This window comes from Neovison vison, chromosome 1, assembly GCF_020171115.1.
Source record: "Neovison vison isolate M4711 chromosome 1, ASM_NN_V1, whole genome shotgun sequence".
Taxonomy (NCBI): Eukaryota; Metazoa; Chordata; class Mammalia; order Carnivora; family Mustelidae; genus Neogale; species Neogale vison.
Window position 1 is genome coordinate 22,826,164 of NC_058091.1, and position 15,784 is coordinate 22,841,947.

Below are 15,784 nucleotides of genomic sequence, written 5' to 3' on the forward strand. Positions count from 1 at the left end.
GATTATGAAGCAGGCAAAAATATTGGGAGCGCTGTGCAGACTTCGGGTACTAGATATCCCTGGAAAAAAACAAGAGATGTTCTCTGTGATTGATACGCTTAACCGCGAGACATAACAAAGCCCCAGCCAGTTTTCATTCTGGCCCACGTCAAGAAATACAAACCTCCTCTGGCAGAGTTTTGAACATAACCAGCACTTCAGAAGGATGGGGCAGGAACCATAAATTGAGGAAGACTTTCCCGTCAGCCGACAGCAAACCCCGCGGCCGGGCCTGAAAACTCCTGTATCATTATAAGAAAGTTTGGGTCAGCACAGCATTTCTCTTTAAAAAAACAGACACCCCGATGGGAACGATTTCTAACACGGCCCTGAAGCCACAGCTCCGGGCTGGGGTGACACCCGAGCCGAGCTGGAGCCCGGCGTCCAGGCCTGGGCCCAGGCACGTCTCCCTTGCAGGCGGCTCCCAGGTGGCCTCGGTTATAAATAACTGAGGAGAGGAGCCGGGAGGCTGCATTTAGCCCGGGCTGTGTTGGAGGAAGGAGTGGGTTTGGAGGGCAGGAAAGGTGTGGTGAGAAAGCAGAGAGGACCTGAGTGAGGTGGCTGGCACCGTTCTGGGTGTTCCGTATTTTCTCCCTGAATTCTTGTGTCCTTAGAATGTACCTGTGTTCTTATTTGACAGAGGAGGAGACTGAGGTCCTAGGAGAACTTCGCCTGCCCAGCTCCTAAGAGATGAAGTTGAGACTTACTTTGTTTTATTTTTTTAATTTTTTTTTTTTTTTTTTTTTTTTTTAGAGCACAAACAGGGAGGAGAGGGAGAAGCAGGCTCCCCGTGAGCATGGACCGTGAGGCGGGACTCGATCCCAGGACCTTAGGATCCTGACCTGAGCAGAAGGCAGCTGCCTGAAGCCTTCGAAGCCTGACGTGCATCTCCCTGGGGGCCCTGGGGAGAAACCACCGTCCCAAATTTTACATTCATCGCTGTTAGTTTTTCTTTGTGGTTTTACCATAATTGGATAAAACATGAAAAGATTATTTTGTTGGGTTTTGCCTGTGTTTGACCTTCACGCCAACGGAAGCTCGTGATCTTTCCGGTATACCCACTGGGGGAAGGTGGCATCTTGACCTGGTTTCTATGTCATCTCAGGAATGAGGTGGCCCACTCTAACAGAGGGTGGGGTAAGGGGGGCTGTTTTCCATTTGAATGGATTTGGTGCCTCTAAGTCTAATTGTGTTCATCTGGTGTGAAAATGGTGCTTGTGCAGTTAACAGGTGTGGATTCTGGCATCAGAGGACCCCATTCTGAGACCAACTTCCATCGTCCACAGCTGTGTGGCCTTAGATGCACTACCATCTGAGTCCTTGCATACATAAAGTGGAGATAATGATTCCCAACTCACAGAATTGATGTAAGGAATAATTTTTAAAAAGGGTACCAAGCTTGTGAAAAATCTTTTATAAGTTGTGAGGCGCTCTACAAAGTTTGTTGTTAGAATGCTAAGGTGAGGGTATCTAGCAAAGGGGCCAAAGGTGGGTAGGAGGCAAGGAACCCCTGTGGCCCAGTAGAGAGACCTTGTAGGAACCCTTGGGGTTATTTGTTAACAAGTGGGAACTGAACACACTAACGAGAGGATGTCCTAGAATTGAGGGTTATAGGGCAAGGCCAGAGAAGGGTGCCACCGTAGACCCATCTCGGCTATGCTAGACAAAGCAGGCCTCACAGACACATAGACAGACAGTGGAAGGAGGTGTGTGGTGGGTATGGAACCCCCTAACCCCGCCACACAACAGCCCCTCCCCCTTAAGCCCTCTGCTCTGCTCTTCCCACTCTGTCCCTAGTCCTGGACGGTTGTGTCCACTCTTTTGGCTGCAAAGGCCATCCATTCACCGGTGATACCTGAATCCACCTGTGCGTGCCCGGTCCCCTCCCCAGCTCCCCACTTCCAACTTGCCTCCTGTTGGTTGGTAGGGTTTCAGATCATCTCAGTCAAAGAAGGCAAGAACTGAACTTACCCTCTACCACCCCAATCCTGTGCCTCGTCCTCTGTTAAAACAGCCTCAGTCGCCCAAGCCAGAAATTGGGGAGTCATTTTTAGAGCCTCCCTTCTCTTTTACTCTTCAGGTCCTACTCATCCCACTATTGTTCATACTTGCACCCAGTTTTCTTGCCCAGTTCCCTCATCCCTGGCAAGGACTCCTGGTGGGAGGTCCTCACCTTCTGGGGGGCACTCTGGAAATCACAGGGGTATTTTTTGACTCTTGTTATTGTTTCTGGGTCTCTGGGAGAGATTCAGATGACCCTTTCCACTTACTAAAGTGAAATGTAACTCATTTTAACTGAGGGCTGAATGTTTTCAATATCAGACATTCGGAGTATGAGACTTTTTGAATCATTAAAACTCTACTGGCCTTAAAGCCACCTTTCGAGTCTCAGGGTTTTAATCAGGTAATTTGAGGGGTGGGAACAAAGGATGGTGTTAGTTTGGAGAATTTCCTTTATTTCAGTAACCACAAAGTCAGACTTTCCTGTCCTGGAGCAGATCAAAGCCAGGGTAACCCAGTCTTATCTCTATTGTTCAGTTCACAATGTCCAAAGGTGCCCCAAAGAAACATCAAATATCAACAATAAAAAGTCACGAGGGCCTGCAGCCAAGCACACGAGGTTGCAGGCCGAGGGGCTGGCAGCAACAGCGTGACTGAACCAGTCCTTGGCCTCAGAGAAGCACATACATCCCTCAGGACCCTCTACCAAGTGTTACCCTTTATTTCTCAACCATTCTTTCCTTCCATTTCCACCCAGCCATCTGCTGGGGAAGGACAGAGAGAGTAGCAGAAAGTTCTGGGTCCGAAGCCCACTCCTTGTGGATGGCCCACCAACTCCCTAGCCTGTCAGTTTCTTACCTGCTTGACATCCTCCCCTTTCCCCTTCCTTCCCCTCCAGCCATCCACTCTGGGGCCACATTCCAGACCTTATCATTACCTGGGACCACCTCCCCTCCAAAGACTTAAACCCAAAACCCCCTTTCCCATCTTTTCCTACACAAACCTTTTATTCCAGTTTCCTCACTTCATCTACTCCCAGTAAACCTCCATTATCCCTACAAAATATGCTCCTTGACATCGTCCAGCCCTCTGGTCTCCCCCCTTCATCTGTCAGTTCCATTCTGATTTCCCTCCTTTCCCTGCCCACTCTGGGTCTCGCAGTCAAGCATAGGAACTACTCTCTCACCAGAACCTTCCAGTCTCTGCTTCCTTGTATTCACTCCTTACCTACATAGCAAAACCCCAACTCTGCATCCTTCTAACTATTATGTTTTTGGCTTCTAGCTGCATGTTGCTGGGCACAGCTGGAGGAAATCACACCACTAATTGTACTGATGCAACAACGAGTAAATGGTTTCCAGCCTGAGCTGTGTCACCCTGGGACAACCCTTATTCTTTCCTTTGATCAGCTTTCATGCCCATTTCCTTTTCTAATAATTCCAAGACTTCTTTCAGCCTCATACCAAATTCTTGCCAGCAAATGATGACACAATCTTATTTCATAATTGAATTAAAGGCCGTTGGCTGGAACTTCCCCTACCTCCTGTGGGCCATTTCCCCTACCTCCATCTGCCCCTTCAGTCAAGGTCAAAGGCAGAGGTACACATCTGGGATATGAAATGAAGATGGCCACTGCCCTCAAGGTTCTTACATTTCTGAAGCAACTAGATTTATGCATGATTTATGATAGAAGCATGGTGGAATGGAAGCACAGTTGGCCGTTGAACAACACAAGGGTTCAGGGGTGCTAAACCACCTTGAAGTCAAAAATCTGTGCATAACTCTTGACTGCTCTGAAACTAACTACTAATAGCCTACTGTTGACCAGATACATGGATAGTTGATAAACACATATTTTGTATGCTATATATATTATATACTGAATTCTTATAATAAAGGAAGCTAGAGAAAAGAAAATGTTATTAAGAAAATCATAAGGAAAACACATTTACAGTACTCTACTATATTTATAAAAAAACAAATCCATTTAGGGGCGCCTGGGTGGCTCAGTGGGTTAAAGCCTCTACCTTCGGCTCAGGTCATGATCCCAGGGTCTTGGGATCGAGCCCCGCGTCGGGCTCTCTGCTCAGCAGGGAGCCTGCTTCCTCCTCTCCCTCTCTGCCTGCCTCTCTGCCTACTTGTAATCTCTGTCAAATAAAATAAATAAAATCTTTTTAAAAAAATCCATTTATAAGGGGACCTGTGCATTCAAAACCATGTTGTTCAAGGGTCAACCAGATATGAAAGTGCTGGAAACATCCAGATTAGGGAGCATCAAGACCTGTTGGGAGGTGTCAAAAGGAAGAAATAAGGAAGAAATTCACCACTGAGGCTTACAAGCTGTGATTCAGTATCTCCCTCTCTACATTTTTCCTCTTTAAAACACGACCATTTGTTCCCCATTTAAAGGAATTGTGATAAAATATACATAACATAAAATTTATCATTGGAACTGTCTTTAAGTGTAGAGTTCAATGGCATTAAGTACTTCCACATTGTTGTGCAACTGTCTCCAGAACTTTTATCCATCTTCCAGAATGGAAACTCTGTACCAATTAAATAATAATTGCACCGCCATCTTTTTATTTATCCAAGCCAGAGGCTCTGAGTAACACCCAGCTTCCTCCTTTGCCTTTAGCCTCCCATCAAATCCAGCACCTGGCCAACTGGTTTTACCTCCTACACATCTCCTGTGTGTACAGCTTCAGTAGCTTCCTAAATGAGATTCCCAACCATCAGCTTACTCCCCCTTTGCCTGCTGTGGAAGGACACATGCCAGACTTTTGGATCTTGCTCATGATTCTGTACATTCTCCTCCTCATTGCTCATCCTCACACACCCTGGCTGGGAGCCACTCAAGAGTGCACGTGCTGTCTCACATCTCTGTGTCACTGTACATGCGGGTCTCCCAGCTTGAACTGAAGTTCTTCTCCTGGTGTACCCGAAACACTCACCATCCTCTAAGTCCCAGGTTAAGCATCCCCTTTACCCTGCAGCCTGCCTGGCTCCCCATCCCCACCTCCCCAATCCCGAAGAAAATAATGAACATTTCCTGGAGGGTGTTGCTTTTCATTATTCTTTTATTATATTTTAGTCTTTATCGCAATGTATTATAATTACCTATTTTCCCAGGGCACCTGGGTGGCTCAGCTGGTTAAGCTTCTGCCTTTGGCTCAGGTCATGATCTCAGGGTCCTGAGATTGAGCCCCACATCAGGATCCCTGGTCAGCAGAGACTCTGCTTCTCCCTCTGCCCCTCCCCTCATGCATGCTCTCTCTCTCTCTCACTTGCTCGCTTTCTCTCAAATAAATAAATAAAATCTTTTTTAAAAAAAACTACCTATTTCCCCTTGCCTAAAGGGCAAGGACAATGTCTATCCATTGCAGTACAGCTCTTGGCACCAAGGTTGTCATGTACTGTTGTTTGGGTTGTGCCCTGAGGCAGCCAGCAGTGGCTGAGATGCAGCCTACATTTTACTTGCCAAGCTCTGCACCCTGGCAGGGGGTTACACCTGCCCAGAGGAAGGGGCGCTTTCTTTCAACGCACATAAACACCATATGGGATCGTGGCTCTACCTGTCAAACAGTAAGGGTTTGACTGATGTTCTCACATTAACCCTTCTCTCCCTTCTTCACTCCAGCAGCCGACACCGCTGCTCTTGAAATATGCCCAAGCATCATCCCAGTCTCCAGACTCTAGTCTCCTCTGGAGCCACGAAAAGCAAGGAGGCCTCAAGGGGCATCCTTCTTGGGAGAAGAACTCTCCTTGTCTCCTCTTCTACAGAGATTTGGATTTGGGGATAAGGTTGTCTCTGTTGAAAGTAAATGCAGTACATTACAGCCTTTAAAGGATTAAATAGCACCTTGGAATTTTAAACCTACAGAACTGACAGGGATCTGCTGGTCAAGGGATGGCAAACACAACCAGGGAGGCCACCTTGCCCCTGTCCTTGGCCATGACAGACATTGCCAATCCATTACAACACACTCATAAGCTTGGGATGTCTCAGAATCCTCCATAGGGCATTAATTGTTAGAACTGACATATAAAAGAAAACTTTTTATCTTCAACCTAACCCAACTCCATATTTTAAGAATGATATGAGTGAGGACCTGTCCCTCCCTGACCCTCATCATTCCCCAACTCTGTCCCTTCATCTCTAGCTAAACTCGTTCTGGGGTGAATCCCATCTATCATTTCACGAACACTTCTAGATGGTCCCTTTCCAAGGAAGTCTTTCCTCAGCAGTTCCATTCCTTGGAATCAAACTCTAGACAACCTAGCACTGAAAAATGTTAGCATGTTGAACTTCAGAGAGCTGCTTCAATGTCCTCACTCATCAGATGAAGAGTTGAGGTTCAAAGACTGAAGAGAAGTGATTTGCCTGAGACCTCAGTGCGACTTACAATTGAACTGGGCAAAGTCCAAATATTCTAACTCCAAGACCATGACTCTCTCCCCTCTACCTCCTTGTGGCCAATGTTCATTTTTGTTAATACTCAGTACATGGAATCACAGACTTTTGAGTTTAAAATAATCTTATACTTTTTTTAAAAAAAGATTTTATTTACTTATTTGACAGACAGAGATCACAAGTAGGCAGAGAGGCAGGCAGAGAGAGAGAGGAGGAAGCAGGCTCCCTGCTGAGCAGAGAGCTCGATGCGGGGCTCGATCCCAGGATCCCGGGATCTGCGGGGCTCGATCCCAGGACCCCGGGATCATGACCTGAGCCGAAGGCAGAGGCTTTAACCCACTGAGCCACCCAGGTGCCCCAATCTTATACTTTTTTAAGCTTCCACATAAGACAGAAGTTCCTTTCTCTATTGCTCTGTTCTCTGTGGTGTATTAAAAGGGAAAGGTTGAAATCTGGAGAGTTTAGGAAGTAGGAGATGGGTATAGCCAAAAAATACTGAATCTTTATCAGTCACTGCTTATCTACTTTCTAACTCTATGACTTGGGCTCTGGGTGAGCCCTTACTTTGCTCACACTTCTATTGACCAGAGTCCTGCCATGAAATTATCACACACTGACCAGATGATTTAGGGCTCTAGGCTCATCCCCCTTAAATGATGGTTTCCCTTGATCTTTAGGAAACACAGTCATCTACAATAAATAATACAGGAATAGAGCAAGACCTGCAAGTCAGAGACATTTTTTTTCTTTTTCTTTCTACTTCCTGATCTCCTTATTTGGGTGCTTCAAGTAAAACAGATCAGAAGCAAAAACAGACTTCCTGAATACATTTGATCCTAAGCACAAATTTATTGAATGTGTGGTTAGACTTCTGGAAACTATTTTAAAAATTTGATCCCAAGTATAGATAGGGCTTAATAAATGGTTGACTTGGCTAGTGGGTAGATGAGATAATGAAATTAAGAAGTCAGAGGATTATCCTGTGATGTTTCATAGGAGAGAAAGATACACTTCAGCCTCATTGGGCAACAGGTGTACAGTCAAACCCTTGAGCAAAATAGTCAGTGTACTGAGGTGTATTTGCCCTACCCTTCCTTCAAATGCATTCTTCCATTGGGTCAATGTGGAAGTCGACCCAAGTGGATGCCCTGGCTGAGCTCATGAGACAGACACTAGTCTCCACAAACTGGAGTTTGTGTCAAGGTAGGACTGGTCACTATTTTGGTAGCCAGCTATCAGTCAGTCAAGTGCCTGCAAACTCAAGCTTTTTTCATTCTCCAGATTTCTCTAGCCTGTTCTATCATCCCCATTTTTTTTTTTTTTTAGTGAGCTCTGACTTACCTGTCACCTCCTCTTTTAACTTCTCCCTGAGGCTCTGGGCGACAATTAAACACTCCCTTTTTTGTGTCCTCAAGGAACATTTCACATAACTCTAGCAGATTACCTTCAAAATCTTTGAAGTTACTTTTCTGTTGACAGCGCTTTCCCCTACTGGGCTGAGTCTATTGCCAGAGTCAATGGCTTATTTCCCTTTATAACTCCAGCACATAGCAAAGTGGCTGGTATTAAGTAAGCACTAAATAAATGCTGGCTGAATAACGCATGAATGAGTGAGGGAGTGAATGAGTGGTCTGATACAAAAGGTCTCTCAATTCGCTTTCATCTATCTGTTCTATGGTATTTATTGAGTATTATGATTATATAACACTAAGCTCTGTGCCTTAAGGGGAAGAGTAGGGAGGAAAGTAAGCTCACCATTTTTGCTCCCCCTTGGAGATGGAAGAACTATGTAACACCCCTTCTTTCTCGCTTTCTTTCTCTTTTCTTTTTTTTCTTTTTATTTCTTTTTTAAGGAGATGTGGCTGCTGACTGCATAGGTATGCTAACTCTTCCATCTAGGTAAGTGACTCCAGGCAGGTTGAGTTAAGAACATTTGGAAAACTGGATAAGGCATGATAAGGAAGTATGGAAGCAGCTCTGCTCTTATCACTTAATATCACTCTACATGTATTTTTTTTTTCCTCTGCCAGAGAAATACACAAAGGCAGATTTATTCAAGGCACTGGTGTATCAATGTTGTGTGTGTGTATGTGTGTGTGTGTGTGTGTGTGTGTGTGTTTCTTATTTCTTCTGGTCCCTTAAGTAAAATATTTGAAGTCAGGACAGCTCAAGATCAAGATTACTCATTTGTTTGCTTATTTTAGATGCTGGCTTATGTAAAAGGGTGTGACTGATGGAAATCTCTGGGCTCTCCAGGGGAAAACAAAAACCTGCATAGATTGAAAAAGCAGTGAAACAGCCCATAAACAAAGAACCTCTTCTGGGTTCAAATACAAAGATACTGTTATTCTTAGAGTGTTAGCTCTTTCTTTTGCCCTTCTGAACCAGGAGATCAAGGTCAAATGCAGTAAAGAAAGCAAGATTCCCATACCAAATTTAACATGCCTCTTCCCTCTTCCCTGGGAGGGGTAGGGTATGGAGGTGGAGTAAAAAGATCTAAAGGAAATTACACACCTGGGGTCAGCCTTGAGGCCCTCTTTGGAGTCTCTCAACCCTTTCTTTTCTTGTAGTTGCCCCACCATGAAAAAGGTATCTCTGATGGTAGGGAAATCTTCCAGCAGGGCTCTCAGACTATTGCAGTATGCCATAATCTGACTCCGAAGAGCATACTGAGACATACGGCAGTTGAACCTGAAAGTCAGAAGAGATGATGTCCATAAAGTCAATCGAAGTTATTCCATCTTTCTCAGAAGAATCTACTTCCCTAAAAGATCTTTCAAAGATAACAGAGGACCTCATCAAGAAGAAAGTTCTATCTGGTTCATGTTGCTATTGCCTGAAAGCAGAGGCATGAACCTCTTCAAAGCATCTCCCATCCTTCATTTCTGATACATGTCAGAGGATAGTTTGGTTTGGTTTTATCCCATAGAATTGTGTTTATTAAAAAACAAACCACCTAGTGATCCGAAGGGGCACGTGCACCCCAATGTTTATAGCAGCAATGTCCACAATTGCCAAACTGTGGAAAGAGCCTGGTGTCCATTAGCAGATGAATGGATAAAGAAGATGTGGTATATATACGCCAGGGAATACTATGCAGCCATCAAAAATGAAATCTTGCCATTTGCAATGCTATGGATGGAACTAGAGGGCATTATGCTAAGTTAAATAAGTCAATCAGAGAAAGATAATTATCATGTGATCTTACTGATGTGTGGAATTTAAGAAACAAAACAGAGGACCACAGGGGAAGGGAGGGAAAAATAAAACTAGATGGAATCAGAGAGGGAGACAAACCACAAGAGACTTTCTTTTTTAAAAATATTTTATTGATTTATTTTAGAGAGAGTGTGAGAGAGAGAATGAGAGAGCACACAGAGGGAGAAGCAGGCTCTCCACTGAGCAGGGAGCCCTATGCAGGACCCCATTCCAGGACCCTGGGATCATGACCTGAGCCAAAGGTCAACGCTTAACTGACTGAGCCACTCAGGTCCCCTCCCCTCCCCCTATAAGAGACTCTTAATCATAGGAAACAAACTGAGGGTTTGCTGGAGAGGTGGGGGTGGGGGATGGGGTAACTGGGTGATGGACATTAAGGGGGGCATGTGATGAAATGAGCACTGGGTATTATATAAGACTGATGAATCACTGAACTCTACCTCTGAAACTAGTACTACATGTTAATTAATTTAATTTAAATTAAAATACATAAATAAATGTTCAGTAGGAAAAAAAAATCAATTGAAAAATTAAGAAAACCACCTGACTCATTGTCTGGATTTCTACAAAACACAGCAGTTCATTGAATTCAGGGTCAGAGAAATCAGCATATGTTGTTTACATACACCATACTTACTTCTGACAATATTCAACTATAACATCTCTCTTGACTTTACCAACTTCATCCTATAATAAGAGAGAATGACAGTTCTTCTATTAGATGGTTGGCTATAAAAACTCTCCAGCCTAGTACATGTGTACAAACATATAGCAAACTTTAAGTAGGAAAGGGCCACACAGTTGAGATATTCTCTCTGAAGGCCAACTTGTTGAGAAATACTCCTCCACGGTTCTCTCCCACTCCTGCATCCTTATTGAGTAGCCAAGAATGCATGGCTCTAACCACTCTTTACCTGGGCCATTTCTCATGGTTCTGTTTACAAAAAGCAACACTGAAGGATGGGTAATTCTCCCTCCAGGAAAAATGGCAAGCTTGCTATAAAAAGTGGAGGCTTCCTCAAACTCAGTGTCATTCGACTGGGACAAAAACCCACTGCACACATCTGGTCTTCTCCATGTAGCCCCCTTGAGACTTGGGGGGCAAAGAGAACTGATACAAACATAAAGGTCATGTCACCTGCTCTGCTGTGAGTCATAAAGTTCTTTGTCTCTGATCTAGGAGTCTTGTCTTTGAATCTGATGGCATTGGATAATCCTGAAAATCAGTTAATGAACTATAAAATTTTTCACTTGGTCAGTACTTTTTGAATATAGTAGTAAAAAAAGGTAATTGAATATTTCAATTACTTATTATAAGGAGTCCTTTACCTCCATTATTGCTCAGCGGTAGTCTAGAAGTCTGGCCCCCTCACATCCCATTTGTAGAACTGGTTTTGGGAAATTTAAGTCTTTCCTTTTTAGTCACAGAGAGCAAAAAAACTTAGAGATTGTAAACCTGTGATTTCTCTCCCAAATAACAATGTGTTAGTCTAATGACTTTCTCCTCAAAAAAATAATGAATCCATATTCACAAAATATAGCAATACTTTGAACTGATTAGAGGTTTGAATTTTATATTTCCCAACAGATTAGGCTATCATAAAACCCTTAAATAGAAACATGTCACTAATATCTGGAAAATCAGCTAACACAAGAATTAGATAGTGAGAGCCCTTACTCACATTATCTAAACCCCCTGAACATCTGTGGGTCACTCGAGAGTGGGCTAATGTTCCAGAGCAGGTGCTGAAACTAGTTCCATTTCGAAAGTGACAAAATAAAATGTGGTCTTGGAAAAAAATGTGCATATTTTTAAAACTCAACTACAATTAGCTCGAATTACTTCCTTTCTATTTCTTATTGAATTCCCTTTTACAGTTATTTAAATTTTCAACAGTCCTATCCAAATAGGCTGAAAGCAAGAGATTACAAGTTAAGAATTTTTATTGGCTCAAATGTAAAAGATAACGAGAGCTTCAGGGAGCCCTTCTCACTAAACTCACAAGGCTCTTCATTCTGTCGGCCATGGTTTGTTTCCTGAGGAGGAAGGCGTTCAGCATCATGTCCCGCAGGCCCACCTTTTCTAGTTGAATGGACACAAAAGCCTCTGGAGCCCTGACAAGTGAACAGAGACATCTCAGCCCAAGGCAGGAAGTAAGTGGACATAGAATAAGAAGACTACACAGAAGCTCCCTGGAGGACAGGAAACCTAGGGCTGAGTACTGGGCGTTGCAAAAGGAGAACAGAGGTCTGTCTCCATGGTTCTCATCTTCTTCATATTTGATTCTATTCACTGGGGATGGTGATGTGTCACCACCCTTCTTGGGGCCCCCATGTGCCTGGAGCATGTATCAGCAGTCCCTCTTCTGCCCCAACTTCATAGCCTAGCTCAGTGTTTATACTACCCAGGTCCCTTTGTGCCCTCCTGGCTTCTACTGCAGGGGTTTCTAGATTGTAGTGGCCTCTCAAGTGTCCTCTTGGCTAGACATATTGGTCTTACATCTTTCATCCATATGTTGGGAGTGGGAACTTAGGGTATTCAAACTCTGGTCATATGTCAGATTAATGATATCTTGGGTAGTAGAGTAGTTTTGCTTGTGTGTTTGTTTTTTTCCATTTTAAATTAGCCAGAATTAAATTAAACTGTTACAGGAAATACTCAAGATATTTATTATAGAATACAAATATCTCTCTTTTTCTGTCATGGTAGAAAGAGATCGGGACATCATAGGACATTCTTGATTTACAGCCATCTCTCGGCAGAGGTTGTAGCTCTCCGATAAGGCATCACCTTATTATCCTAAGCATTGGTAAAATCCTTGTTGGAAGAGTGAGGGTAATTCTGTGCTTTTCAGTTTGAGATAAACATGGAAGACTTGGAGAGGCCCATATTCTTCTTTCTTATGTTCTGTCTGTTGGGTTTGAAAAATATAGAGAGAGGGAAGACAAAGGGGAGACAAAGAGAAGGGAGAAGGGAGGAGAAAAGGGGCTGAAATAGCGAACCAGTGACTCTCCATAGACCGTATACTGGAAGGAGTTGAGCCTTCTCAGTGTTTATACAAAGTCTTCATATGACATCTTAAAAATTAAACACATGCTGGTCACTTTGGGAATTTAGGCATCCTTTAATCCCCTAACACTACATTATTGATTGACTTAAAGAAGACACCTTTGTTATTTTTAAACAAACCTCTAGGGTAGTACCTTTTGGTAGCCTGGACTCTTTCTGAAGGGTGAGTAAGGGTGTCTGGAACTTTTGGAGTTGGGGCTACCGGTGCATTCTCTATGTCATTCACAATTCTGGAATTTCTTCTTCTGGCTGGACCCATTCCACCATGATTTCTCAGATCTGAACTTATTTCCTAAAATGTTTTAAACCAAAGTGAATTAAGTTTCTTGGATTTGTAAGTCCTGTAGTATTGACCTCAAAATGCCCCAGACACGGGGTAGGGATGGGTTGGAGTGGAAGAGAGAGACGAGAAGCAAAACAGTGGGGAGGAGAGGAGAGAGTACAAGAGGGAAGGGAAGAGAGTATTTGCACAACGTAGGGGTGAGGCAGTAGCGTAACAATTTCTAGAATAAAGTGCAGTAGTCTAAACTGCCCTGAAAAAAAATTCTCCATTCTACAAGATAGCTAGTTGGAGGCTCTGTATGGAGTGGCCTCTCAAGAAATACTGTTGATGGACTTCAAGGCTGCAAGATCTGAAAAACTGGGGCAGGGTGCCCACTGTGGTTCAGCCTAAGCAAATGGCGACAGGCTCCATATGCTGTCCTGAACAATGTAATGACAAAGGGAGGGGAAAAGAGGGTGTAGAAGAAAAACTTTCTATCGTGTTTTGTTGTGGCAGCCTAGGTGGACTGATACAGGAGCAATAAATGCACACTGTTTCTATCCTTCCGTCACCATCTCACTCCTTAACTCGGACAGCCTTGCTTTCAAGCTAGTCTTGCTTTCAACCCCATTAGAACTGCTCTGCCAGGCAACAATGAGCTTTTGAGAATGTCAAATGGCCTCATTCTAATCCCTGCTCTTCCGGTTCTTCCCTCTACATTTATCTATCTATCTATCTATCTATCAACTTTCAACTTTTTTCTTTTTTCCTCTTCTTTTAAAAACAATAGCTTTACTGAGCTATAACTGACATTTAATAACCAGCACATATTTTAGTTTTGGCATATGTATACAACTATATAAATCTGCAATCAGAATAATGACCATCCCATCCACCCACCCCCCCTTCTCAAGCAACCACTGTTCTCTGCTTTCTCCAACTATAGATTAGAATGAATTTCCTAGAATTTTATATAAATGGAGTCATGCAGTAGGTACTCTTTTTTTGTATGGTTTCATCCATATTGCTGTATCTCACTAACTCATTTGTTTATATTGCTGAGTAGTATTCCATTATATGGATACACCACAAGTTGTTTATCTGTTCACTTGATGAAGGACATTTGGGTTCTTTCCAGGTCTTGGCTATTTTAAATAAAGCTGCTATAAACATCTGCGTATGTTTTCATATGAACATGTGTTTTCATTTCTCTTGGGTAAATACCCAGGAGTGGAATGGCTGGATTATATGGTAAGTGTATGTTTGCGTTTTTAAGAAACTGTCAAAATGCCTTGCAAGGTGATTGACCACTTTGCATTCCCTTCAGCAGTGTATGAGAGTTCCGTATCTTCCACATCCCTGCCAACACTCAAAATGGTCAGTCTTTTTAATTTTAACCATTCTAATGGGTGTGAAGTAGTTTCTCACTAGGGTTTTAATTTGCATTTTCCTAACAACTCTAATTTCTCTAATAACTAAAAAGGTGTTAAACACCTTTTTATGTGCTTATTTACCATCTGTACATCTTCTTTGGTGACTCATTTCTTCCTGAAACTCTCTTCTCCTTTGGCTTTGGTAGCAGTATTCAATTTTGTTCTCTCCCTGTCTCTTATCTCTTTCCTTTTCTCCTCCCTTCCCTCATTTCTTCTTGTTTCCTTTCCTTGTCTCCATCATTTACTCCTCCTTATTATATCATCAGTCCTCTTCTTGTCCCACCCTTGTAGGAGAGCAATATAAACACACACACACACACACACACACACAGTCACACAGTATTTCCATCTATTCACATACATTACTACATGTTCATATATTACTATACATATTCACATATTCATTCATATATATAGCCCTAATGTCTTCCTATTCCTGCTCTTGCTCCAATGCAGTGACTTTAAACATTTGTTTTTTGAATGGATCTTAGGAACTTATAATACTTTCACTCTCCATTTCAATAAGAATAACCTCACTTATATCTATTTTATATATTAGTATTCTTTATAAGATTAAAGGCATTGAATATAGAATTCCTTATGTCAACCATGTATGAAAATCACCAGTTGTGGTCAAGCTGGGCTCTTCATTTTCGGTAGGACCCATCTGCCCTTTCTTGTTCCCAAGCACGAGTTATCTGAGGGCTCTTCTCCCTGCCTGTCAAAAAGCTCATCCTTCAGGTTTTCCTAAATGCCCACTCTCTGTGCTGCTCTTCCTGGGTCCCCAGATGTGACCTTTCTTTTTCCTTAAATTCCTTCTATAGCTTGTTGAACCTCTTTTATGACTTGTGCTTAAACCACTTGTGAGCCTGTCCCCCTTCTATACACTGGTCTCTAAATTCCTCAGGAGCATGAACTGTGCCTCAGTATAATCTGATGAGCGTAACTTATAGGAGGGACTGAATTAAGGTTTTGGGGATTGAGATTTTTTAAAAAATCAATATAACTTACTCTATCCTTATTTTCTACTTCAGCATTTAATTTTTATGGGAGTTACTATCTGGCAGTAGAAGTGAGGAATGAGTATTCTTGAGAATTCTATTCAAATTCTCCTATTAACATGAAGAATAGAAATAGATAAATAGAGGTTGGCAAATCTGATAAGGGTTAAATATAGTGAGCTGCATAGAATCTATAAGACTTAATGTTAAAAGACCACCTGGAGAGTTGATTTCCTAAAACCATGATTAATTTTACTGGTGAACATACATGCACATGAGAACTAGACTGTTGTTTAAAAAAGTGGGGAAAATCCTTATGAACTGATGTGGAGTGATTTCTAGGAT

The 15,784-nt window shown here is 42.7% G+C and overlaps 1 protein-coding gene across 1 annotated transcript in view; it reads right to left on the bottom strand.

The window, feature by feature from the left end:
• The window catches only part of LOC122909007, a 157,865-nt gene that overhangs the window by 70,280 nt on the left and 71,801 nt on the right, over positions 1-15,784 (bottom strand). The window contains 5 exon segments of the mRNA XM_044252938.1: positions 164-281; positions 8,969-9,145; positions 10,311-10,360; positions 11,677-11,788; positions 12,878-13,035. Of these exon segments, the coding sequence (XP_044108873.1) occupies positions 164-281; positions 8,969-9,145; positions 10,311-10,360; positions 11,677-11,788; positions 12,878-13,035 (615 nt within the window).